This window comes from Bombina bombina, chromosome 4 (genome assembly GCF_027579735.1).
Source record: "Bombina bombina isolate aBomBom1 chromosome 4, aBomBom1.pri, whole genome shotgun sequence".
In the NCBI taxonomy this organism is placed as follows: domain Eukaryota; kingdom Metazoa; phylum Chordata; class Amphibia; order Anura; family Bombinatoridae; genus Bombina; species Bombina bombina.
The window spans coordinates 623,897,686-623,924,526 of NC_069502.1; the positions used below are offsets into that span (position 1 = coordinate 623,897,686).

The 26,841-nt window shown below is 40.6% G+C and overlaps 1 protein-coding gene across 1 annotated transcript in view; it reads right to left on the reverse strand.

Moving 5' to 3' along the window:
- The window catches only part of ADAT2 (adenosine deaminase tRNA specific 2), a 69,498-nt gene that overhangs the window by 9,368 nt on the left and 33,289 nt on the right, over positions 1-26,841 (reverse strand). Inside the window, exons 3-4 of the mRNA XM_053710642.1 lie at positions 25,816-25,920; positions 17,335-17,486 (exon numbers count right to left, since the gene is read on the reverse strand). Coding sequence (XP_053566617.1) covers positions 17,335-17,486; positions 25,816-25,920 — 257 coding nt within the window. The remainder of the gene's footprint in view (positions 1-17,334; positions 17,487-25,815; positions 25,921-26,841) is intronic.

Consider the following 26,841-nt stretch of genomic DNA (forward strand, 5'->3'; position numbering starts at 1 on the left):
ACTGGCTCTAAAAAATCTCAGCCTGAAGGTATGCCCCAAAACAGAATGTGTATTTTTAGGGTTCTAAATTTTCAGGATAAGATTGAGATGTTAAGGTTATTTAAAAAAAGAACCGATCCTCTCCTGTTTGGGAATAATAGAATCCTGTTATTCCAGGATTACTCGGTAGAAACCTCCACGAAAAGGAAACTAATGGCACCGTACTGCTCGCAACTTATTAATAAAGGATTTAATGCATGGATGGGTTATCCTGCTAATATAATTGTTGTTGATCAAAGAGGTGCTAGAAGAACTTATCGTGAGGTTGTGGAGGTTAAAAAGTTATTAACTGACAGTTAGGTCTAAGTACTACAGCTTTTCTTCTATTTTTTGTGGAATTAATGCAGGGTTCAATGGAAGGTAGAAATGAAACTAAAGTTTTTGCTTTTCCCAGTAACAATTTAGAGACTTCCTTTTTCCCCTCCCGTTTTTTTTTTTTTTCCCCCCTTCTCTTTCTTTCTTCTTTTTTTCTCCTTTCTCCATCCCCTCTCCCTCCCCCCCACCCCCCCGCAAAAGCAGGGCCCGTGGTAGGATGGAGTTTTAAATTGCTATGCAGCTTAAAATAGTGTCATGGAATGTGGGAGGAATTTCTTCCCCACTTAAACGTAAATTAATTATTAAAACTTTAGCAAAAGAGAAGCCTGACATCACATTTTTACAGGAGACTCATTTAAGTAGACAGGAAGCTGATAAATTGAAGATTAAATGGGTTGGGGAGGTTGTAGCCACGGAGGCCATAAGACGGAAATGTGGTGTCGCCATGTTAATTAATAAATCCCTAGATTATAAAATTTCTGCTAGAGAAATAGATTTGGACGCCCGATTTATTGTTCTACATATTGTCATTAATAATGAGGAGTTCATTCTTTGTAACATATATGCTCCTAATAAATTTAAAATTGAATTTTGGAACAAAATTAAAATTAAATTATTTCCTTTCATTAAGCAGAATCTTATTGTAGGGGCGATTTTAACGTGACCATGTGTCCGGAGCTGGACCGTTTCTCACAAAGGAATGTCTCAGAGAACAGGAGATGCTCTAAACATTTTAGTAATTTCTATCGAAAGCTACAACTGGTAGATATTTGGTGGAATCTTAACCCCGACGATCGACAGTTTTCTAGAGGCTGGAATTGGAGAAATTGTAGTTACAGATCATGCTATTATTTCTCTAGTCTTGGACAGACAGATCATGTCTAACATGAAAGGTCCTGCATTCTTCTTTCGCCGTTATCTTTTGAACAATCCTAGATTCACACTCTGGTTAAAACAGAGCTTCAAGGACTTTTGTCAATTTAATATTGCCCACTTACAGTAAATTGAAACTTTCTGGGAGGCATCTAAGGCGGTCATACGAGGCGCCATCAAAGGCTATATGGTTACTCTTAATAGGAAAAAAAGGGCGCAGGAAGTCCAACTAACTAACCAAGTTAGGAACGCTTTTAGAACTTATTATTTGAGTCGCTCGACGCATAATTGGTCTAAATACCTTGAAATGAAAAAGGAGAGAGAGGCATTCCTATTACAAAAACATCAGGAAGAAGAACACAAAATTAATTTACGCTTCAGAAGTTTTCACGGCTGTTCGGCAAAAAATCTAGCCAGATTGGTTAAAACAAGGAAAAGGAGAAATTTTATTCCTGTTATTCAGGTAGAGTAAACTTATTACAATGAGACTAAGGATATATCTAATGCTTTCTCTCAATACTATCAACAGCTCTATACGGAGGTTCCGGCTGATTTAAAGAAACAAGAAAATTTTTGGTCTAAGACCAAGGTGCCTAGAATACAATTAGAAAATCTGGAAAGGTTGAATGCACCGTTTAATAATGAAGAGATCGTTACTGTAATTAAAGCTGCAAAGATGAGTAAAGCAACTGGCCCAGACGGGCTACCTGCAGAGTATTATAAAATATTAGTTGAGGAAATTACTCCCATATTAGTAAAGCTTTTCAATTTTTATTTTTATTCTGATAATCCTATTTCCAACCTCTTTGCAGCTGCCAATATTTCTTTAATTTTTAAAAAAGGCAAAGATCCAATGGACCCTGCTTCCTATAGACCAATCTCAGTGCTCAACGCTGATTATAAAATTTTAGTGTCAGTCTTATCTTCCAGACTCTCATATTATCTGGATAATCTTATTCATCCTGACCTCGTAATCCGACGAAAAATATTCGGAAATTAATTACGCTTGTGGACTATATGTGGAATAGTGAGCTTCCTAGAACTGATAGTGGCTTGAAAGATCGGGCAGTGTTAACTTTAGATGCTGTCAAAGCGTTTGATAGTATATCGTGGTCGCATCTTTTTTCTGCACTCGCTAAATTCAGCTTTTCAGATAACTTTCAAAATAATCAGGAACATTTATCAGAATCCCAGGTCGTTCCTTCTGATCAATCAAACAGTGTCGGCACCAATTGTTTTACAGAGGGGAACGAGGCAGGGATGTCCGTTGTCCCCCCTCCTTTTTAATATTGCCCTAGAACCTCTTGCAGTTCGTCTAAGAGATGTATTAAAGGGAATCCCACTTGGAACGCAAAGTTTAAGCTCTTATTATACGCAGATGATATGCTAATATTTATCCAGAATACTGCGATTGCAATTCCAGAAATAGTCCAGGTATTGGAGGAATTCAATTCCTTTTCAGGATAGAAGATTAATACTGATAAAAGTGAAATAATGTGGCTGGGTAGGGAAAAGGGGAAGTTAACCGTAACTAAGTTCAGAAGAGTAAGAAGCATCAAATATTTGGGTTTGGATATAAACAAAAATCCTAAATTCTGGTATCAGGAAAACTTTCTACCCCTCTTCCAGAAGATTAAAGATGATTTACCGTTGTGGAGGATTTTTCCATTATCTATTTCAGCTTCTATAAGTCTTATCAAGACATTAATTTTTCCACGTATTTTATATTTGTTGCAAAATCTGCCATTATATATATTAAACAAAGATTTAAAGAGAATGGAGTCTTGGTTTTCTCAATTTATTTGGAAAGGTAAAAAGCCACGGTTATCGATTAATAGATTGACCAATAAATTTTCTGCAGCCGGGTTGGCTCTTCCAAATATTAAACTCTATAATTTGGCAACTTTATTGAAATTTGCATTCGATTGGATTGCCCAATCTAATATAGTTTCGTCATATGCCCTTGAAGAACATCTGGTTTCTCCTTGGTCATTGTGTGCTCTCCTGCATTGCTCATCTCCAAATCTACCGATACACGTTAAGAAACTGTGCTCATTTAAGAACATAATATCTGCTTGGCATAAAGCTGGTCATGCTCTTAAAATTGATCCAGCATTTTCTGAATTCCTACCGATTATGGGAAACCCACTTTTTCTTCCGGGTATAGATCAGAAGGTGTTTAGAAACTGGCGAGATAAGGGGCTTAAAGATATATTTCAACTGTTGACTTCTGATCTCCGAATCCATCCTTGGGCTACTCTATGTCAAAAGTTTGTTCTTCCATGTAGGAATCAATATGCATATTTTCAGATACAACACTATGTCTCATCTCAGAAATGGTACGCTTCTTTCACATCTGACTGGTCAGACGTGAAGATGTGTATCCATAAATTTAGAGTAGGAGAAGCATCTATATCTCTGATATATGATGTAATGCTGTCCAAACAAGGTATTCTAGCTATGGATAAACTATGTGCTTCTTGGAGGTCGACTATTGAAACGATTGATACAGAGAAGATTGTAGTCAGCCTCTCTCAGGCTTCTAGTTATCCTATATCAGTGGGCTGGAAAGAATCTCATCTAAAATTAATCAATAATTTCTATCTAACGCCAGCTAAATTATCCAGATTCTATCCAGAACAAGGTGCAGCCTGCTATAGATGTTCATGCCCTTGTGCGGATCTGGCTCATATGTTATGGTTTTGTCCAAAAATTCGACAGTTGTGGTATAAAATACAATTTTGGGTAAATAGGGTTTTAAAGGTATCGCACTCCCTTTCTCTAGAAGACATTCTTTTTTTGGTTACTGATGTTAGATTGAATATAGATAGACGCATAGTTAATACTATCATACTTACCACTAGACACATTATTTTTAAGAACTGGACGTCTGTTAAAGCTCCTAGTTTGGCCTCTATATTGAAAGGTATTAGAGAACAAATTATTTATGAATCATTTCATCTACAACATGTAAAGGAGTCCAGAATCAATTTTTTTTTGATTGGATGGGCCTCCGTGATTGCAACATTCCCAACTCCAGTCCAGAAGCAAATTTTGTCCCCCTTCCTTTCTTCGATCAGCTTTGCAGAACTGGTGATACTGGGAACATTCCCTCATACATGGATAAGGAATTATAGAGACTGTTAAAAAGCCCAGTGGACCCTGCAATGGCGGGGTTGGGGTGAGGATTATCGATCTGAGTGTGGGGGGGTCTGGGTCCCCTTTTTCTCCTTTTTTTTTTTCTCTCTCTCTTCTTCGCTTTCTTTCTTTTTCTTTTTTTTCTTCGGGTCTTTCTTCCATGGTGTTACAATACACCCTTGGTCTATCTTTGGAATAATTAGGAAATCTATAATATATAGTATTGCAACACTAAAATTGATCAGGAAATGTTATAAAAGCTGCTTTATGGTAATACTATAGTAGAGATGATGTTAGTTGCTGTCTTGTGTACCTATATGTTTTGGATTTATTTTTGACTTATTTTTTTATGTATGATGTAGGAATACATATATATGGAAGTTTTTATGTTACAATGTACCTTGTGTGGCTCAAGACAGTATGACATTATGTGATGATTTGTTTTTTCCTTAATAAAAAGAATTATAAAAAAAAAAAAAAAGAACTCCCAGGGCACCACTAAGGAATCTATCAGCTCTCCCTGGGGATCCCTGGACCGCGACCCGTATCAAGGTAGCTTGAAGTTGAGTTTGGACGCCATGAGGTCTATCTTCAGCGTCCCCCATCTGTTGGAGATCTCTGCGAACACCTAGGGATGGAGAGACCATTCCCCTGGATGAAACAATTGTCTGCTGAGAAAATCCGCTTCCCCTTTGTCCATACCCGGAATGTAGATCACTGAGAGCGAACATTTGTGGTTCTCTGCCCATTCCAGAATCTGAGATACTTCCGTCATGGGAAGGGAGCTTCTCGTTCCCCCTGATGGTTCATGTAAGCCCCCGAGGTAATGTTGTCCGACTAGAACCTGATGAATCAAGATGACCCCAGGGGGTGCCAAGCCCTCAGAGAGTTTAATATATTGCCAGGAGTTCCAGAATATTTATCGGTAGACTCGACTCCTCTCGAGTCCACCTGCCCTGTGCCTTTCTGGCACCCCAAAAAGCTCCCCATCCTGATATACTTGCGTCCGTGGTTACAATCTCCCAGGATGGTCTCAGGAAGGATTTCCCCTGGGACAGTTGTCCGGGACAGATCCACCAAGAGAGGGATTCCCTTGTTCGGATGTCCAGCGATATCTGTAGGGATAGATGTCATCCATTGTCTCAACATGCACAACTGAAGAGGCCTGAGATGGAACCTGGCATATGGAATGACATCTATGCTGGATACCATGAGCCCAATTACCTCAATACACCTGGCCACAGATGTCCTTGAGGAGGTCTTAAGGGCAAGACAGCTGGACGCAATCTCTGATCTGTCAAAAATATCTTCATGGATAAGGAATCTATTATCGTACCCAGGAATTCCACCCTGTTGCTGGGAACCAGAGAACTCTTTCCTTCGTTTATCTTCCATCCGTGGGATCGAAGGAGAAGAGCCCTCGAGTGTTCCTCCGCGAGACTGCAGGACGGAGCCTAGACCAGGATATCATCCAGATAAGGAATCACTGCAATACCTCTGGATCTCGCCACCACGAGCAGTGCTCCCAGAACCTTTGTAAAGACTTCTTTGGGACCAAAGGTTTGAATAACACCCCAGACCTCTTTCTGATAGAGGGACTGGGACGATTACTCCGAGAGAGGAGAGATCCCTCACGCATCCTAGGAAGGCGTCTCTCTTCTCTGGATTTAATGATAGGTTTGACAGGAAGAATATGCCTCTGGGCGGATGAGTCTTGAATCCTGTAACCCCGGGCTATGTACTCCAGAACCCAAGGGTCCTGAACGTCTCTTATCCAGGCCTCCGCAAAAAGAGATAGTCTGCCCCCTACGCGATCCGGAGACGAATCGGGGGCCGCCCCTTCATGACGATTTTGTCTTGGCGGGCTTTTTGCTCTGCTTGATTTTGTTCCAAGAGTGAGCTGGTTTCCAAGAATCCTTGGACTGCTCTGTTTTCGCGGCAGGCTGCTGACGTTGAGACTTGTCCGAACGAAAAGGACGAAAAGTAGACCCCTTGGGCTTATTTTTCTTATCCTGCGGCAGGAAAGCACCCTTGCCATCCTTGACCGTGGATATGATAGAGTCCAGGCCTGGACCAAAAAGAACCTTCCCTTTAAATGGGAGGGAAAGTAAGCTAGACTTGGAAGTCATCTAAGCGGACCATGACTTTAACCACAGAGCCCTACGGGCTAGAACAAACAAACCTGATGTCTTTGCATTCAGGCGAATAATCTGCATATTTGCATCACAGATGAACAAATAAGCTACCTTTAAGGCCTTAATTCGTTCCTGTATCTCCTCGAGGGGAGTCTCCACCTCAACCATAGCAGACAGAGTGTCGCACCGATAGGTATCCGCTCTAGCCATTGCAGCGACTGCAGCTGCCGGTAGAAAAATGAACCCCGTGAGTTGGAACATCTTCCTCAGCATGGACTCCAATTTTTTTATCCATGGACTCCTTGAACGAAGAGCTACCTTGGGATAGTCGTTCGCTTAGCGAGCGTGGAGATAGCACCATCCACCTTAGGAATAGCCCCCCACAGCTCAAGCTGCGAGTCCGGAATGGGGAATAACTTTTAAAAAGAAGTAGGGGGGGGGGAAAGGACGAACCAAGTTTCTCCCATTCATTCTTAATAATAATAGCCATTTTAATGGGGACCGAAAAAACCTGAGGCACCACCCTGTCCTTGTAAACCCTATCTAGCTTAGGAATCGAAGGTTCCTCGGGCAGTTTCGGTTCAGGAACCTCCAACGTAGCAAGCACCTCTTTTAGCAGAAAGCGAAAATGCTCCATCTTAAATTCAAAATCTGGCTCCTCCGCAGACAGAGGTGTAGAAGTCGTCAGTTCCGACCCAGAAAAAAACATCAGAGTTGGAGTCGTCTTCATCAGCGGATAATCTGTAAGAGACATCCAGCGGAGTAGATGACCCCTGGGACGGATAGCTATGTTTCAGCTTACGCTTGCGATTAGCAGGGAATGGTAAGGTAATGAAGGCCGCAGAAACCGCCGTTTGTAACTGATCATCGAAATCTGGCCCTTCCCGCAGGAGGATTAGTAGTGCCCTGGGGAGCTGCATGTGCAATCGGAGATGAGTGTAGGGAACGTACCTCGCGGGACGGAGAACCCTCAAGAGGTGGACGGCTCAGTTGCACTAAATATCTTATTCTTTCTAGATAATGCAATTTTATCAAAGCATGTGGAACAAAGTTGAACAGGCGGATCAACCAGAACCTCCTCACAATAGACACAGTTATTTGGTTTAATTAAAGAGGGAGTACCCTCTAACATATCAGAGTCCTCCAAAGCTTGCGCCTTTATTGCGGACTAGATAGAAATTAAATGTCACCGTTATATCCCTATGGCCAGTGCACTCACCACCTCCTATGACCCGGACCACAGAGAAACCGCTTTGTCTCCTATAACCGCCGGTCCAGAGAGAGGAAGTTAAAGAGGCCACACCAGGTCACATGGAGTGCCATGCAGGAACGCCCCTGCACTAGATAGAAAATGCGCCAAAAAAAGGCCTGCGCCGATCTCTCGCTAAGAAAACTGACTGTTCACACACTGACAGAGCCTCATCTTACACATGTCGTAGCATTAAACACAATAATAACAATATTATGCACAAATCCACCCCTGTTCAATAACCCCCTTTCCTAGGGTATTATCCTTGATTCTATACAGATAAAAAGAGACACACTGTGACCCTGTCTTCTTACGTTATCATATGTGTATAAATGAAACAACCTTACCAGAATCTATGCCGTGGAACAGGAACACAGCCTTTCAAGTGTGACAGGGTAGTAGCATTGCTCCTGACATGGAGTTGAGAGCAGAAAAGCAGTCAGCGAAACTCGTCAACGCTGATTGCTTATGGAGCTGTTAATCTGAGTAAGGATGGTTTCGCAGAAAGACTCTCCCTGCATCTCCGGACTCTAACTTTCATTCATGCTCTCACTGAGAGGCTGACAGGACTACTTAAAACTCCAGTCCCATTTCGAAGAGTACTACCCTCCATAAGAGACTACTCCGAATCTTCCGACACTTCTCTGCCAACCTCCTGTGACGAAAGGCAAAGAATCACTGGGGGATGAGGGGAGTGGGGGAGGTATTTAAGCTTTTGGCTGGGGTGTCTTTGCCTCCTCCTGGTGGCCAGCTTCTTAATTCCCACAAGTAATGAATGAAGCAGTGGACTCTCCTCCTATTAGGATGGAAGGTTATATGGGCTCAAGATATGAGGTCTCAGATGTAAGAAAAAAAATTTAGGCAAAGGCTTTATCATTGAGATACATACCTCATATATATCTAATGTCTATATTTGTGTACATATGTATTTATATGTGTATATATGTATTTACAGACATACATACACACACACACACATATATATATATATATATATGTGTATCTATATATATATATATATATATATATATATACACACACACACACACACACACACACACACACACATATACATACATACACATGTACTAAAGCAGATACTAAACAACTGTAAATATTTCTTCCAAGTGTTTCGCAAACCTTAATAGGACATTTCACACACCTCTTTACTTTTGTGTAAAAAAAAAGAAAAAGAAAAAAAAAGTGCTTTATCTTAGACTCCCTAGAAGCCAAAAAGCAACATTTGAAACCTGTATTTTCATAATGCTGCAAATTGCCTAAATCAACTATTTGATTCACATCTTTTGAAGGTTATAAAATATGCTTTTTGGCCTCTCTAAGGAGTATGAGACAAAGCACAAATTGTACACAAAGCAAAGGGTGCTTAATGTCCCTTTAAATGACCATTAAACTTGACTAGTCAGCTTTTAAAGATATGCTGCATCACTTTCAAGTGCTTCAACATTTGGGTATCATGTGGTTTAGCACTGATTCACTTGGTTACTATTGCAAAGAATGATTTGCCTATCATGATTGTTGATGCAAAACTGATAATACATCTTTTAAAAGCATGTGGTACCACAGAACACAGAAGCTTAGCGAGGGGAAAAAAAAAAAAAAAGCTCACATAAATTGCCTTAAAGAGACACTGAACCCAAATTTCTACTTTCATGATTCAGATAGAGCATTCAATTTTAAGCAACTTTATAATTTACTCCTATTATCAATTTTCTTCATTCTCTTGCTATCTTTGTCTGGGGGACAGGGAAATCATAAAACAATACACATTTGACAAATTAAAGCTGCAGTTTGCATTGCAAAATTATTCTTAAATATGAAGGTTTATATTTTGTGTTTAGTGTCCCTTTAAGCAAAGGCTGTCTATCAGCTACCTAAGAAATCATTGTCAGTTGCAGCCACGCTATAGAAAATAATCTATAAGAAACCCACCTTCACTAATATCTGCAACAACCAATTAAACAACAGAACATTGCTTGAACAAAAAAAAAAGAGCTAAAACTAAATCAGATAATGACAGTGCAGTGTCCCAGTTGATGAGTTGCCAAAAAAAGTGCAAAGGTTAATGCTTCTGACTACAAGGATATTTACACCAGGACAAAGTGTACAAGAACAAATTCATCTAACAAAGGTGTAAAGTCTCAAGATCATATCACAAGAAGTTGTCTTTAACTCTTTCAGTGTTAAGTCATTGTATATCCCTATGTTACAAGCTGTTTTAGCATTTCGCACTGATTGCAAGTGAACATCAATTTAATTGTTTTTTCTTTACAGATTATATATATATATATATATATATATATGTGTGTGTGTGCATGGGGGGCCTCTATTTCCTAAATATCTTAAACACACACTTATAGTTTCCCATTTTATTTAGCTAAAACGCCAACATTTAGAAATATATACCTATATTATTCAATAGTGCAAAATGAAGATTTTTTTTTAAAAGAAATAAAAAAAAAAAAATCTAACCATTGGTATATTATTATTAGATATAACCAAAAGTATATTAGATACATTATAAACTAACTGCAATTCAGCTTTCCCAGAACGGTGACAACTCATGTTAAGACTGGGCCTTTCATCTGTGAGTGGCTGTTTAAAATCATGGCATGATTAAAGCGCCACGCTAGTCCTGGAACGTCACATCTGTTCTTATCACAGCAGGTTTACTTCAGTAAAGCAGAGACTAGGATGACAAATTGTGAATATCTGATATAAAATACATAAATGTAAGACAGAAAGCTATTAGGTACACACCCTTTAGCTCACCCTGTAGAGCTGCTGAGGTAGGGAAGGGGTACTATAATATATTCTGCACCTCTAAGTGTCAATAAACTCTCCTATTCCGATAGACTGCCAATCTCTTAGGGTAGAAGAAATGCCAAATTTCCCCCAGAAATAAAATACAAACACAAGCTATATAGAGATGGCGCTAAAAACAATAGAGAGTATATATCACTAATAGAGCAAGTATATGCTAATATAAATTACCATGCATATATTAACACTCAGGAAACCTCAAAAGTCTCTCACAAACAACAAATATGAAAGTGATATATATGGAGATCAGGTGCTACCAGTCTCTAATATAGCAGATGAACAAATGAAATGGTAGAGAGCAGTTCAATATTCTTCTTTAGATAGATGTGTGTCCCCCTTTGGGTGTGCACTTACGTTAAAATCCCCCAATCATATGAGGTAAGGATGATTCGGTAACACTGATAAGGATTGGGCCCTCTGTACAGAGTGATATATACTCTCTATTGTTTTTAGCGCCATCTCTATATATCTTGTGTTTGTATCTGATATAAAAACAAAATTTATGCTTACCTGATAAATTTATTTCTCTTGTGGTGTATCCAGTTCACGGGTTCATCCATTACTTGTGGGATATTCTCCTTCCCAACAGGAAGTTGCAAGAGGACACCCACAGCAGAGCTGTCTATATAGCTCCTCCCCTAACTGCCACCCCCAGTCATTCGACCGAAGACAAGCAAGAAAAAAGGAGAAACTATAGGGTGCAGTGGTGACTGTAGTTTAAAAATAAAAAACACTTGCCTTAAAATGACAGGGCGGGCCGTGGACTGGATACACCACAAGAGAAATAAATTTATCAGGTAAGCATAAATTTAGTTCTCTTGTAAAGGTGTATCCAGTCCACGGGTTCATCCATTACTTGTGGGATACCAATACCAAAGCTTTAGGACACGGATGAAGGGAGGGACAAGGCAGGAACATAAACGGAAGGCACCACTGCCTGTAAGACCTTTCTCCCAAAAATAGCCTCCGAAGAAGCAAAAGTATTGAATTTGTAGAATTTAGAAAAAGTGTGAAGCGAAGACCAAGTAGCCGCCTTACAAATCTGTTCAACAGAGGCCTCATTTTTAAAAGCCCATGTGGAAGCCATCGCTCTAGTGGAATGAGCTGTAATTCTTTCAGGAGGCTGCTGGCCAGCAGTCTCATAAGCTAAGCGGATTATGCTTCTCAGCCAAAAAGAAAGAGAAGTTGCCGAAGCCTTTTGGCCTCTCCTCTGTACAGAGTAGACAACAAACAAAGCAGATGTTTGACGAAAATCCTTCGTAGCTTGTAGATAAAACTTTAAAGCATGTACCACATCAAGATTGTGTAAAAGACGTTCCTTCTTTAAGGAAGGATTAGGACATAATGAAGGAACAACCATCTCCTGATTGATGTTCTTATTAGATACTACCTTAGGAAGAAACCCAGGTTTGGTACGCAAAACTACCTTATCTGCATGGAAAATCAGATAAGGGGAATCACACTGGAAAGCAGACAATTCCGAAACTCTTCAAACCGAGGAGATAGCTACCAGAAACAGAACTTTCCAAGATAAAAGTTTAATATCTATGGAATGCAAAGGTTCAAACGGAACCCCTTGAAGAACTTTAAGAACTAAATTTAAACTCCATGGCGGAGCAACAGGTTTAAACACAGGCTTAATTCTAACTAAAGCCTGACAAAATGCCTGAACCTCAGCCAGACGTTTGTGCAAAAGAATAGACAGAGCAGAAATCATTTAAGGAACTAGCAGACAATCCTTTCTCCAATCCCTCTTGGAGAAAGGATAAGATTCTAGGAATCCTGACTTTACTCCATGAGTAACCCTTGGATTCACACCAATGAAGATATTTACACCATATCTTATGATAGATTTTCCTGGTGACAGGCTTTCGAGCCTGAATTAAGGTATCAATGACCGACTCGGAAAAACCACGCTTTGATAGAATCAAGCGTTCAATCTCCAAGCAGTCAGACGCAGAGAAATTAGATTTGGATGTTTGAAAGGACCTTGAAGTAGAAGGTCCTGCCTCAGCGGCAGAGTCCATGGTGGAAAGGATGACATGTCCACCAGATCTGCATAACAAGTCCTGCGTGGCCACGCAGGAGCTATCAAAATCACCGAAGCTCTCTCCTGCTTGATCTTGGCAATCAGACGAGGGAGCAGAGGAAACGGTGGAAACACATAAGTCAGGCTGAAGGACCAGGGCGCTGCTAGAGCATCTATCAGCACTGCCTTGGGATCCCTGGACCTGGACCCGTAACGAGGAAGCTTGGCGTTCTGACGAGACGCCATGAGATCCAGTTCTGGTTTGCCCCATAGTTGAATCAACTGGGCAAATACCTCCGGATGGAGCTCCCACTCCCCCGGATGAAAAGTCTGCCGACTTAGGAAATCCGCCTCCCAGTTCTCTACTCCTGGGATATGGATAGCTGAGAGATGGCAAGAGTGAACCTCTGCCCATAGAATTATCTTTGAAACCTCCAACATCACCAGGGGGCTCCTTGTACCCCCCTGATGGTTGATATAGGCTACAGTCGTGATGTTGTCCGATCCAGATTTAGCAGATGGGACAAATCTGTGTAATCCCCATTCCACTGATTGAGCATGCAAAGTTGCAGTGGTCTGAGATGTAGGCGGGCAAACGGAACTATGTCCATTGCCGCTACCATTAAGCCGATTACTTCCATACACTGAGCCACTGACGGCTGAGAAGTGGAATAAAGAGCACGGCAGGAACTTAGAAGCTTTGACAACCTGACCTCTGTCAGAAAAATCTTCATTTCTACTGAATCTATCAGAGTTCCTAGAAAGGAAACTCTTGTGAGAGGGGAGAGAGAGAACTCTTTTCTTCGTTCACCTTCCACCCGTGAGACCTCAGGAATGCCAGAACAATGTCCGTATGGGACTTGGCGATTTGAAAATTCGACACCTGTATCAGAATGTCGTCTAGGTAAGGAGCCACCGCAATGCCTCGTGACCTTAGAACCGCCAGTAGGGACCCTAGAACCTTCGTAAAGAAGAGCCACAAACTGGTAATGCCTGTCTAAGAAGGCAAACCTGAGAAACCGATGATGATCTCTGTGTATCGGAATGTGGAGATAAGCATTCTTCAAGTCCACGGTAGTCATATATTGACCCTCCTGGATCATAGGTAGGATGGTTCGAATAGTCTCCATCTTGAAGGATGGGACCCTGAGAAATTTGTTTAGGATCTTGAGATCCAAGATTGGTCTGAAAGTTCCCTCTTTTTTGGGAACTATAAACAGATTTGAATAGAATCCTTGCCCCTGTTCCTCCCTTGGAACTGGGTGGATCACTCCCATAACCAGAAGGTCTTGAACGCAACGTTAGAATGCCTCTCTCTTTATCTGGTTTGCAGATAATTGTGAGAGATGAAATCTCCCCTTTGGAGATGAGGATTTGAAATCCAGAAGATATCCCTGGGAAACAATCTCCAGAGCCCAGGGATCCTGGACGTCTCTTGCCCAAGCCTGGGCGAAGAGAGAAAGTCTGCCCCCAACTAGATCCGGTCCTGGATTGGGGGCTACTCCTTCATGCTGTCTTAGAGGCAGCAGCAGGTTTTTTGGCCTGCTTTCCTTTGTTCCAAGCCTGGTTAGGTCTCCAGACTGGTTTGGACTGGGCAAAATTTCCTTCTTGTTTTGAAGTAGAGGAAGTTGAAGCTGCGCCACTCTTGAAGTTTCGAAAGGAACGAAAATTAGTCTGTTTGGTCCTTAATTTGTTGGACCTATTCTGGGGAAGGGCGTGGCCTTTTCCTCCAGTAATATCAGAAATGATCTCCTTCAGTCCAGGCCCTAATAGGGTCTGCCCTTTGAAGGGGATGTTGAGAAGCTTAGACTTTGAAGTAACGTCAGCTGACCAGGATTTAAGCCATAGCGCCCTACACACCTGAATGGCAAAACCTGAATTCATAGCCGTTAGCTTTGTTAAATGAAAAACGGCGTCAGAAATAAATGAATTGGCTAACTTAAGAGCTTTAAGCCTGTCTAGGATATCATCCAACGGGGACTCCACCTGTAGAGCCTCTTCAAGAGACTCGAACCAGAAAGCCACTGCAGCAGTGACTGGAGCATAAAACCTTGTTGTATAAAGGTTTTCTTAAGGAAACCCTCTAATTTTTTATCCATTGGATCTAGGAAAGCACGCCTGTCCTCGACGGGGATAGTTGTAAGCTTAGCTAGAGTAGAGACTGCTCCCTCCACCTTAGGGACCGTCTTTCACGAGTCCCGTGTAGCGGCATCTATGGGAAACATCTTTTCAAAAGCAGGAGGGGGAGAGAACGGTACACCTGGTCTATCCCATTCCTTCGTAATAATTTCTGAAAACCTCTTAGGGATTGGAAAAACATCAGTGTAAACAGGCACTACAAAGTATTTGTCCATTTTACACAATTTCTCTGGGACTACAATGGTGTCACAGTCATCCAGAGTCGCTAAAACCTCCCTGAGCAACAAGCAGAGGTGTTCAAGCTTAAATTTAAATGCTGTCATTTCAGAGTCAGACTGAACTAACGCCTTCCCTGAATCAGAAATGTCACCCACAGATAGAAGCTCTCCTGCTTCGGCTTCTGTACATTGTGAGGGTATATCAGACATAGCTACTAAAGCGTCAGAAAGCTCTGTATTTGTTCTAGCCCCAGAGCTGTCTCGCTTTCCTTGTAACCCTGGCAGTTTGGACAATACCTCTGTGAGGGTATGATTCATAACTGCCACCATGTCTTGTAAGGTAAACGCATTGGACGCGCCAGATGTACTTGGCGTCACTTGCGCGGGAGATATAGGTTCTGACACATTGGGAGAGCTAGGTGGTTTAACCTCCCTTTTGTCAGTCTGAGAAACCTCTGGTGATAAATGTTTAAAACCCATAATATGGTCTTTATAACTTATAGAAAGGTCAGTGCATTTGGTACACATTCTAAGAGGGGGTTCCACAATGGCTTCTAAACATAATGAACAAGGAGTTTCCTCTATGTCAGACATGTTTAACAGACTAGTAATGAGACCAGCAAGCTTGTAAAACACTTTAATAAATGTGAAAAAGCAATTAAACAAAAACGGTACTGTGCCTTTAAGAGAAAAAAACTACCACATAAACTGCAAAACAGTGTTAAAAAGTAGTAAACTCTACGAAATTTTTACAGTGTGTATAAGAGACTAAAGTAGCTTTGCACCCACTTGCAAATGGATGATTAACCCCTTAGGCCCCAAACCGGATTAGAAAAACGGTAAAACCGTTAAAAAACAGTCAAACACACTGCCACAGCTCTGCTGTGGCTCCTACCTGCCCTTAAACACGATTTTTGCAGGAAAAAAACCCCTCTATAGTGGTCCTAGATGCCAGAGGACTCCTTTAGGGAAGCTGGATGTCTCAGTCTGAATATCAACTGTGCATAAAGTGCGCGAAAATAGGTCCCTCCCACCATGCACACAATGTAAGAGGGCCATAAAAAAGTACTCCTAGGAGTAATCTAACAAGCCATGTGGAAAACTAGGCCCCAAATAACGATTTATCACCTTCAGAGAAAAAACGTTTTTTCTGTAAGTTATGCAAACGTTTTTACACTAAGTAATATGAGAGTTAACATGAATATTACCCTTATCTTGTAAGCATGATCCCAGTCGTTGTTAAATCACTGTATCAGGCTTACCTCAAATATACCAGGCACTGTCAGCATTTTCTAGACCTTATCTCTCTAGAAAAAAATATACTGAACATACCTCAAAGCAGGTGATCTGCAAACCGTCCCCCCAACTGAAGTTTTCTTTCCATACTCTTCAGTTATGTGTGAGAACAGCAATGGACCTTAGTTACAAACCGCTAAGATCATCAACCTCCAGGCAGATTCTTCTTCCAATTTCTGCCTGAGAGTAAAACACTACAACGCCGGTACCGTTTAAAAATAACAAACTCTTGATTGAAGGTAAAAACTACACTAAGTCACCACATATCTCTTGATACTTCCTTTCTTGTCGAGAGTTGCAAGAGAATGACTGGGGGTGGCAGTTAGGGGAGGAGCTATATAGACAGCTCTACTGTGGGTGTCCTCTTGCAACTTTCTGTTGGGAAAGAGAATATCCCACAAGTAATGGATGAACCCATGGACTGGATACACCTTTACAAGAGAAATATATATATTTTTTTCTACAAACACCATTGAGGTCTGGCTTAGGTTTATTTTAGTTATGAATAATAAGTACAAAAAAAATTAAAGATTTTTTTTTGTTGCCAATACATTTAAGAGTTGATCACAATTGTTTAGAAAAAGTTTATCTTGTCCTTTTATACTGAAATCCCCAAGTGTATGGGGAGTTTGTAGATAAATAATTTGATAAACTTTTCTACAGGACCATTATCAAACCCATAGTGTTCAAACAAACTTTGAAACTTAACAGGGAGGTACCTTACCATTTACTGGTGCTTATTTAAATAGCACAATTTTGTGAATAAACGTTATATAGCTGTTCAAGCTCAAGAACATTGTCAATGTGTTAAATGCAAGTGTTATATGTGTACTTATATTTTGTGTACTTATATTTAACACATATGGCTATAATACATTGCACATTATAATCTGTATTGTAGGATAATGACATTTTACCAGTAAATTGACTGCAAGGGACTAGCATGGCATATTTCTATGAAATTCTATTAGTACATTGTACAACTACTGATTTCAGCTACAATACAGGTAAAGTTAGAGCTAGTAAACACTTCTATTTTTGCCAATTGTAGTGAAAAGGATACGGAGCAGACGCAAGGCACCTGCACACATGATACAGGGTTCTACAGTCACATACAGAACGGTATTCTCAAACACTTCTGTTGAGCTCTTGTCATTCTTTTGACACCAATCCAATACCTGATCGATTGCCACCATTTCTGCATGCCGAGTAGCCTGCAAGATAATGTTCTACAGTCACTGCCATCCATCTGTGTGCATATTGAATGTGCATTTACTGTGATGCATTTCATAATTAACCTTTTATATCCTTATGAAAAGTCAAAAGCAATAAAAAAATATTATAACAATGTTTACGTTTGCTAAAATACACAAATGCTGAGAAAAGCCTGAGGGATATAAAAGTGCAAAAAAGAAAATCCTCTGATATGTTACAGAATTTTATTTATGCACTATTGTCTGTGTAACTGTGTGTATAGCCCCTGCAAAGAGAAGATAAGTAATGCACTATTGGGAGCTAGCTGAACACATCTTGTTAGCCAAGGTCAACTGTGGAGCCATTAATCACCAGCTAGCTCCCAGTAGTGTAAGATATACACACATTCTTTTTCAACAAAGAATACAAAAAGAACAAAGTACATGTGAGAATAGAAGTAAATTTAAAAGAGTCTTAAAGGGACATAATACTTGAAAGAGATGCAGCAAAACTGTAAAAAGCTGACAGGAAAATATCACTTGAACATCTCTTTTTAAAAAGGAAGATGTTTTACCTTTACAATTTCCTCAGCTCACCAGAGTAAGTGTTCTGTAAAAAACAGAATTTATGCTTACCTGATAAATTACTTTCTCCAACGGTGTGTCCGGTCCACGGCGTCATCCTTACTTGTGGGAATATCTCTTCCCCAACAGGAAATGGCAAAGTGTCCCAGCAAAGCTGGCCATATAGTCCCTCCTAGGCTCCGCCCACCCCAGTCATTCGACCGACGGACAGGAGGAAATATATATAGGAGAAACCATATGGTACCGTGGTGACTGTAGTTAGAGAAAATAATTCATCAGACCTGATTAAAAAACCAGGGCGGGCCGTGGACCGGACACACCGTTGGAGAAAGTAATTTATCAGGTAAGCATAAATTCTGTTTTCTCCAACATTGGTGTGTCCGGTCCACGGCGTCATCCTTACTTGTGGGAACCAATACCAAAGCTTTAGGACACGGATGAAGGGAGGGAGCAAATCAGGTTACCTAAATGGAAGGCACCACAGCTTGCAAAACCTTTCTCCCAAAAATAGCCTCCGAAGAAACAAAAGTATCAAATTTGTAAAATTTGGCAAAAGTGTGCAGTGAAGACCAAGTCGCTGCCTTACATATCTGGTCAACAGAAACCTCGTTCTTGAAGGCCCATGTGGAAGCCACAGCCCTAGTGGAGTGAGCTGTGATTCTTTCAGGAGGCTGCCGTCCGGCAGCCTCATAAGCCAATCGGATGATGCTTTTAAGCCAAAAGGAAAGAGAGGTAGAAGTCGCTTTTTGACCTCTCCTTTTACCAGAATAAACAACAAACAAGGAAGAAATCTTTTGTAGCCTCTAAATAGAATTTTAGAGCACGGACTACGTCCAAATTGTGTAACAAACGTTCCTTCTTTGAAACTGGATTCGGACATAAAGAAGGAACAACCATCTCCTGGTTAATATTTTTGCTAGAAACAACCTTAGGAAGAAAACCAGGCTTAGTACGCAAAACCACCTTATCTGCATGGAACACCAGATAGGGCAGAGAACACTGCAGAGCAGATAACTCTGAAACTCTTCTAGCAGAAGAAATTGCAACCAAAAACAAAACTTTCCAAGATAGTAACTTAATATCTATGGAATGTAAAGGTTCAAACGGAACCCCTTGAAGAACTGAAAGAACTAGATTTAGACTCCAGGGAGGAGTCAAAGGTCTGTAAACAGGCTTGATCCTAACCAGAGCCTGAACAAATGCTTGAACATCTGGCACAGTTGCCAGTCTTTTGGTAGTAAGACAGATAAAGCAGAGATCTGTCCCTTTAGAGAACTTGCAGATAATCCTTTCTCCAAACCTTCTTGTAGAAAGGAGAGAATCTTAGGAATTTTTATCTTATTCCATGGGAATCCTTTGGATTCACACCAACAGATATATCTTTTCCATATTTTATGGTAAATCTTTCTAGTTACCGGTTTTCTGGCCTGAACCAGAGTATCTATCACAGAATCTGAAAACCCACGCTTCGATAGAATCAAGCGTTCAATCTCCAAGCCGTCAGCTGGAGGGAGACCAGATTTGGATGTTCGAATGGACCCTGAACAAGAAGGTCCTGTCTCAAAGGTAGCTTCCATGGTGGAACCAATGACATATTCACCAGGTCTGCATACCAAGTCCTGCGTGGCCACGCAGGAGCTATCAAGATCACCGAGGTCCTCTCCTGATTGATCCTGGCTACCAGCCTGGGAATGAGAGGAAACGGTGGAAATACATAAGCTAGGTTGAAGGTCCAAGGTGCTACTAGTGCATCTACTAGAGTCGCCTTGGGATCCCTGGATCTGGACCCGTAGCAAGGAACCTTGAAGTTCTGACGAGACGCCATCAGATCCATGTCTGGAATGCCCCATAATTGGGTTATTTGGGCAAAGATCTCCGGGTGGAGTTCCCACTCCCCCGGATGGAATGTCTGACGACTCAGAAAATCCGCCTCCCAGTTTTCCACACCTGGGATGTGGATCACAGACAGGTGGCAGGAGTGATCCTCCGCCCATTGAATTATTTTGGTCACTTCTTTCATCGCCAGGGAACTCCTTGTTCCCCCCTGATGATTGATATACGCAACGGTCGTCATGTTGTCTGATTGGAACCTTATGAATCTGGCCTTTGCTAGTTGAGGCCAAGCCTTGAGAGCATTGAATATCACTCTCAGTTCCAGAATGTTTATCGGGTGAAGAGACTCTTCCCGAGACCATAGACCCTGAGCTTTCAGGGATTCCCAGACCGCGCCCCAGCCCACTAGACTGGCGTCGGTCGTGACAATGACCCACTTTGGTCTGCGGAAGCTCATTCCCTGGGACAGATGGTCCAGGGTCAGCCACCAACGGAGTGAATCTCTGGTCTTCTGATCTACTTGAATCATTGGAGACAAGTCTGTATAATCCCCATTCCACTGTTTGAGCATGCACAGTTGTAATGGTCTTAGATGAATTCGTGCAAAAGGAACTATGTCCATTGCTGCAACCATCAACCCTACTACTTGCACTGCGCTATGGAAGGACGAGGAACAGAATGAAGAGCTTGACAAGAGCTTAGAAGTTTTGATTTTCTGACCTCTGTCAGAAAAATCCTCATTTCTAAGGAATCTATTATTGTTCCCAAGAAGGGAACTCTTGTCGACGGAGACAGAGAACTTTTTTCTATGTTCACCTTCCATCCGTGTGATCTGAGAAAGGCCAGAACGATGTCTGTATGAGCCTTTGCTTTTGACAGGGACGACGCTTGTATTAGAATGTCGTCCAAGTAAGGTACTACTGCAATGCCCCTCGGTCTTAGAACCGCTAGAAGGGACCCTAGCACCTTTGTGAAAATCCTTGGAGCAGTGGCTAACCCGAATGGGAGGGCCACAAACTGGTAATGCTTGTCCAGAAAAGCGAACCTTAGGAACTGATGATGTTCTTTGTGGATAGGAATATGTAGGTGCGCATCCTTTAGATCCACGGTAGTCATAAATTGACTTTCCTGGATAGTGGGTAGAATCGTTCGAATGGTTTCCATCTTGAACGATGGTACCCTGAGAAATTTGTTTAGGATCATCAAATCCAAAATTGGTCTGAAAGTTCCCTCTTTTTTGGGAACTACGAACAGATTGGAATAAAAACCCATTCCTTGTTCCTTTATTGGAACTGGGTGTATCACTCCCATCTTTAACAGGTCTTCTACACAATGTAAGAATGCCTGTCTCTTTATTTGGTTTGAGGATAAGTGAGACATGTGGAACCTTCCCCTTGGGGGTAGTTCCTTGAATTCCAGGAGATAACCTTGAGAAACTATTTCTAGTGCCCAGGGATCCTGAACATCTCTTGCCCAAGTCTGAGCAAAGAGAGAGAGTCTGCCCCCCCACTAGATCCGGTCCCGGATCGGGGGCTACTCCTTCATGCTGTTTTGTTAGCAGCAGCAGGCTTCTTGGCCTGCTTACCCTTGTTCCAGCCTTGCATCGGTTTCCAGGCTGGTTTGGGTTGTGAGGCATTACCCTCTTGCTTAGAGGATGCAGAATTACAGGCCGGTCCGTTCCTGAAATTGCGAAAGGAACGAAAATTAGACTTATTTTTAGCCTTGAAAGACCTATCTTGTGGAAGGGCGTGGCCCTTTCCCCCAGTGATGTCTGAAATAATCTCTTTCAATTCTGGTCCAAATAGAGTTTTACCTTTGAAAGGGATGTTAAGCAATTTTGTCTTGGATGACACATCCGCTGACCAAGACTTTAGCCAAAGCGCTCTGCGCGCCACAATAGCAAACCCTGAATTTTTCGCCGCTAATCTAGCTAATTGCAAAGCGGCATCTAAAATAAAAGAGTTAGCCAATTTAAGTGCGTGAACTCTGTCCATAACCTCCTCATATGGAGTCTCTCTACTGAGCGACTTTTCTAGTTCCTCGAACCAGAACCACGCTGCTGTAGTGACAGGAACAATGCACGAAATGGGTTGTAGAAGGTAACCTTGCTGTACAAAAATCTTTTTAAGCAAACCTTCCAATTTTTTATCCATAGGATCTTTGAAAGCACAAATATCTTCGATAGGAATAGTAGTGCGTTTGTTTAGAGTAGAAACTGCCCCCTCGACCTTAGGGACTGTCTGCCACAAGTCCTTTCTGGGGTCGACCATAGGAAATAATTTCTTAAATATAGGGGGGGGAACAAAAGGTATGCCGGGCTTTTCCCACTCCTTATTTACTATGTCCGCCACCCGCTTGGGTATAGGAAAAGCGTCGGGGTGCACCGGAACCTCTAGGAACTTGTCCATCTTACATCATTTCTCTGGAATGACCAAGTTGTCACAATCATCCAGAGTAGATAACACCTCCTTAAGCAGTGCGCGGAGATGTTCTAATTTAAATTTAAATGTCACAACATCAGGTTCAGCTTGTTGAGAAATTTTTCCTGAATCTGAAATTTCTCCATCTGACAAAACCTCCCTCATGGCTCCTTCAGATTGGTGTGAGGGTATGACAGAACAATTATCATCAGCGCCCTCCTGCTCTTCAGTGTTTAAAACAGAGCAATCGCGCTTTCTCTGATAAGTAGGCATTTTGGATAAAATATTTGCTATGGTAATAAGTATTGGCGCACTAGATGTACTAGGGGCCTCCTGCGTGGGCAAAACTGGTGTAGACACAGTAGGAGATGATGTAGTATCATGTTTACTCCCCTCATCTGAGGAATCATCTTGGGCAATTTCATTATCTGTGGCAGTACTGTCCTTACTTTGTTTGGACGATATGGCACAATTATCACATAAATTTAAATGGGGAGACACATTGGCTTTCATACATATAGAACATAGCTTATCTGAAGGTACAGACATGTTAAACAGGCTTAAACTTGTCAACAAAGCACAAAAAACGTTTTAAAACAAAACCGTTACTGCCTCTTTAAATTTTAAACAGAAAACACTTTATTACTGAATATGTGAAAAAGTATGAAGGAATTGTTCAAAAATTACCAAAATTTCACCACAGTGTCTTAAAGCATTAATAGTATTGCACACCAAATTTCAGAGCTTTAACCCTTAAAATAACGGAACCGGAGCCGTTTATAAATTTAACCCCTATACAGTCCCAGCTATAGTCTTTGCTGAGACCCAACCAAGCCCAGAGGGGAATACGATACCAATTGACGCCTTCTAGAAGCTTTTCCAGCAATTTTTAGATCCTCACACATGCATCTGCATGCCCTGCTCTCAAAAAACAACTGCGCAGTAATGGCGCGAAAATGAGGCTCAGTCTACAACTAGGAAGGCCCCCTGACTGGAAAAGGTGTCTAACACAGTGCCTGCCGTTTAATAAACGTTCCCCAAGTTTATAAATGCAAATTGTCAGCATAAATATGAATAAAATGCCCAAATAAAGCAATCGATTTAGCCCATAAAAATGTCTACCAGTTTTTTAGCCCATAATAAGCCCTTTATTCTGTTTGTTTGACTAAGAAAATGGCTTACCGGTCCCCATGAGGGGAAATGACAGCCTTCCAGCATTACATCGTCTTGTTAGAAATATGGCTAGTCATACCTTAAGCAGAAAAGTCTGCTAACTGCTTCCCCCAACTGAAGTTACTTCATCTCAACAGTCCTATGTGGAAACAGCAATCGATTTTAGTTACTGTCTGCTAAAATCATCTTCCTCTCACAAACAGAAATCTTCATCCTTTTCTGTTTCAGAGTAAATAGTACATACCAGCACTATTTTAAAATAACAAACACTTGATAGAAGAATAAAAACTACATTTAAACACCAAAAAACTCTTAACCATCTCCGTGGAGATGTTGCCTGTGCAACGGCAAAGAGAATGACTGGGGTGGGCGGAGCCTAGGAGGGACTATATGGCCAGCTTTGCTGGGACTCTTTGCCATTTCCTGTTGGGGAAGAGATATTCCCACAAGTAAGGATGACGCCGTGGACCGGACATACCAATGTTGGAGAAAGTTATCTTTCAGTTACTGTTCAGCTGCAGGTTAAAGAAAAAAAAAAAAGGAAGAAATTAACAGCAGCCAATCAGCATCATCAGTGCTGAGGTAATGAACTGTTTTACTGTGATCTCATGAGATTTCATAGTAAGCTTCTTTAAACTAAATAAATAAATAAATAACATGACTGTACATGAGGCACATTGCCTTGCAAGTCCCGGGACAGGCATACTGATTTGCTGCTTAAAGGGACACTGAAGTCACAAAAAAGTAATCACAGATAAAAAAAATGCACCAAAATAACATTTGCAATGCCCATCATCTTTCAAATAGCTACCGTTTATAAGATATTTATCACCAAATTTTTCAATAATTCCAAACCCACTACTTTGGTATCGGTTAGTGTTTTCCAATCAGGGTGTACAACTCCAGTTGGAAGATGGTGTCTGTTATACATGATGCGCATGCGCAAGATAGCGCAACATCATCAAATACATCACTTAACTATTTTAGGGTCATCGAATACATCACTAAACGTATCGTAAACATCACTAAACTATTGAGGACTGATAACCCTATAATGTAGTGAAACATAAAAGACCGTAAAAAGTCTGGAGAACCTATCTAATTGTTTTCAATTGTAAATGCGCATGCATTATTGGCAATACAGTGTGGGTAATGTCGGCAATTTGTTCCTCAATCTGCGCATGCGCAAATGGATTAATCCAATTGCCCATGCGTAGGTTTACAAAATCGTAATATGATATGTAAAAAACTCACCATCCGATTGGAAATATAGGTATACCGTGGACGGCCCATATTTGAGGGCTGGATGAAGTGATGTCATGCTGATAAAATAAAAGTATATTTTATAAAGATATCGTTTGAGGACAAAATAAGGTACATTGAATTGTGTTGATGTATGTTATCTAAAATATGTGGTCCGTTTGGACCCTAAAAAGCAAAAGTTAGTAATCCTAAAGTCCTTTACAATGGGGTGTGAATACTTAGGACATTGAGGTAAAATATATTTTTTAACATAGAGATGTTCAGGTGATATTTTAGTCAGCTTATTCAGCTATGCTGCATCACTTTCAAGTGTTTCAACATTTGAGTATCATGTCCCTTTAAAATTACATGATCTGAGACATGCAAGCTTCATCAGACTTCCTTATCCCTTTAAATGGTGCAAGCCCTGTGGACATCACATAGTTGGCAGTCATTTTTTATGTCAGAGGCTGCATACAAGAACAACTATAAAAATCTGCAGTACCTTATCAAATATTTTCTCAGTTAGGAACAACAAAGTTAAAGATGTGGCAAACAGATATTGTGGGATGTAAAATTCACAATTTTCATTAAAGGGATAGGAAAGTCAAAATTAAACTGACAAGAATCAGAAAGAACATGTCATTTTAAGACACTTTTAAAATCACTTCTATTTTCAAATGTTCTTTGTTCTCTTGGTATCCATTGTTGAAAATGAATACGCACATATCCTACACTAGTGGGAGCAAGTGATTGGTGCCTGCACACATTTGTTTCTTGTGATTGGCTAACTAGATGTGTTCAGCTAGCTGCCAGTAGTGCAATGCTGTTCCTTCAGCAAAGGATAACAAGTTAATGAAGCATATTGGATAATAAAAGTAAATTTAAAAGTTGTTTACAACTGTATTTTCTATCTAAATCATGAACTACATTTTTAAGGTTTCCTGTCCCTTTAAGTCAAGACATAAACCAGGAATTCCCTACCCTGTGAGATTTTGAGTGAGAACATAAATGTTGGTTTCAATAAAGTTTTACGTCATATCTCTCTGGTAGCTGCAATCAGACAACACACTAGGACAGTGTCTTCTGATACTTACATTTTTAGTCTCATTCACCTCATTTCTTCCTTTTCCCACAATCTGCTTGTCATAAACCATTAGGCAACCAACGGGAACTTCTCCATTTTCCAGGGCATCTTGAGCCTATAATTAAAAAGTAACTGCAAAAGTGGCACCATACCCTTTACTGAATGAACATTGTTTGTAATTAATTACTATTTTTAATGGCTTCATGTAATACAGGATATGCTTACGTTAGTTTTCATACCAACAAAATATCAGCAACAATCAATAGCTTCAGATTTTTATACATTTGTTTCAGTAAAGGTAAAATAATCACCACGGTTACATTTGTGATCGTGAACATGGAAGTACAAATAAACCTTTTTGCACATCTGATTCTAGTAGAAAAGAAGGAAACCTAATTTGCATTAGCTGCAAATTTGGTTCTTTAATGGAGAAGATATGTTCTGCAAAAATAGGATTAACATGAGAGGGATATGGCTCTGAGCTTGCGAGATGCTCTACTGAAAGAAAAAACAAATTATAGGGCATTTGAATACAAGTGTCACAGACAATATAATAAGATTAAGTATGCAACAAGGGAGATATATATTAAATTGGCGTTCTTCATTGAAATTTCTGTTATTTATAAACATTACTTAAGCTATGCAAAGAACAAATTAATACAAATTAAATTAATGATAATTTGTCAAACAAACATTGAAATATTAGCAAATGTTAGCTTAGATTTAACCAGGTGGTGTGCCCATTAAATAGGTCATGGGGAGAAAACTGGAAAATTCTGTAGTAAGCAACGGTTTTGAGGAAGGAAACAAGCCACAAGTAAATACAGAAATACACTGTATAGCTAAATACTTTCAACTATGAGCTGAGATGTAAGGCATCAAGCACGGGAGAAGGCTGTGCAAATACAGCATGACTCCCGTTAACTTACTATATTACAATTAAAGTGTTAACACGAGTGAAAGACAAAACAGTGATACTAATGGTATAACATAGTACATTATTATTATAACACACTACTGTGCCACAAACGATAAA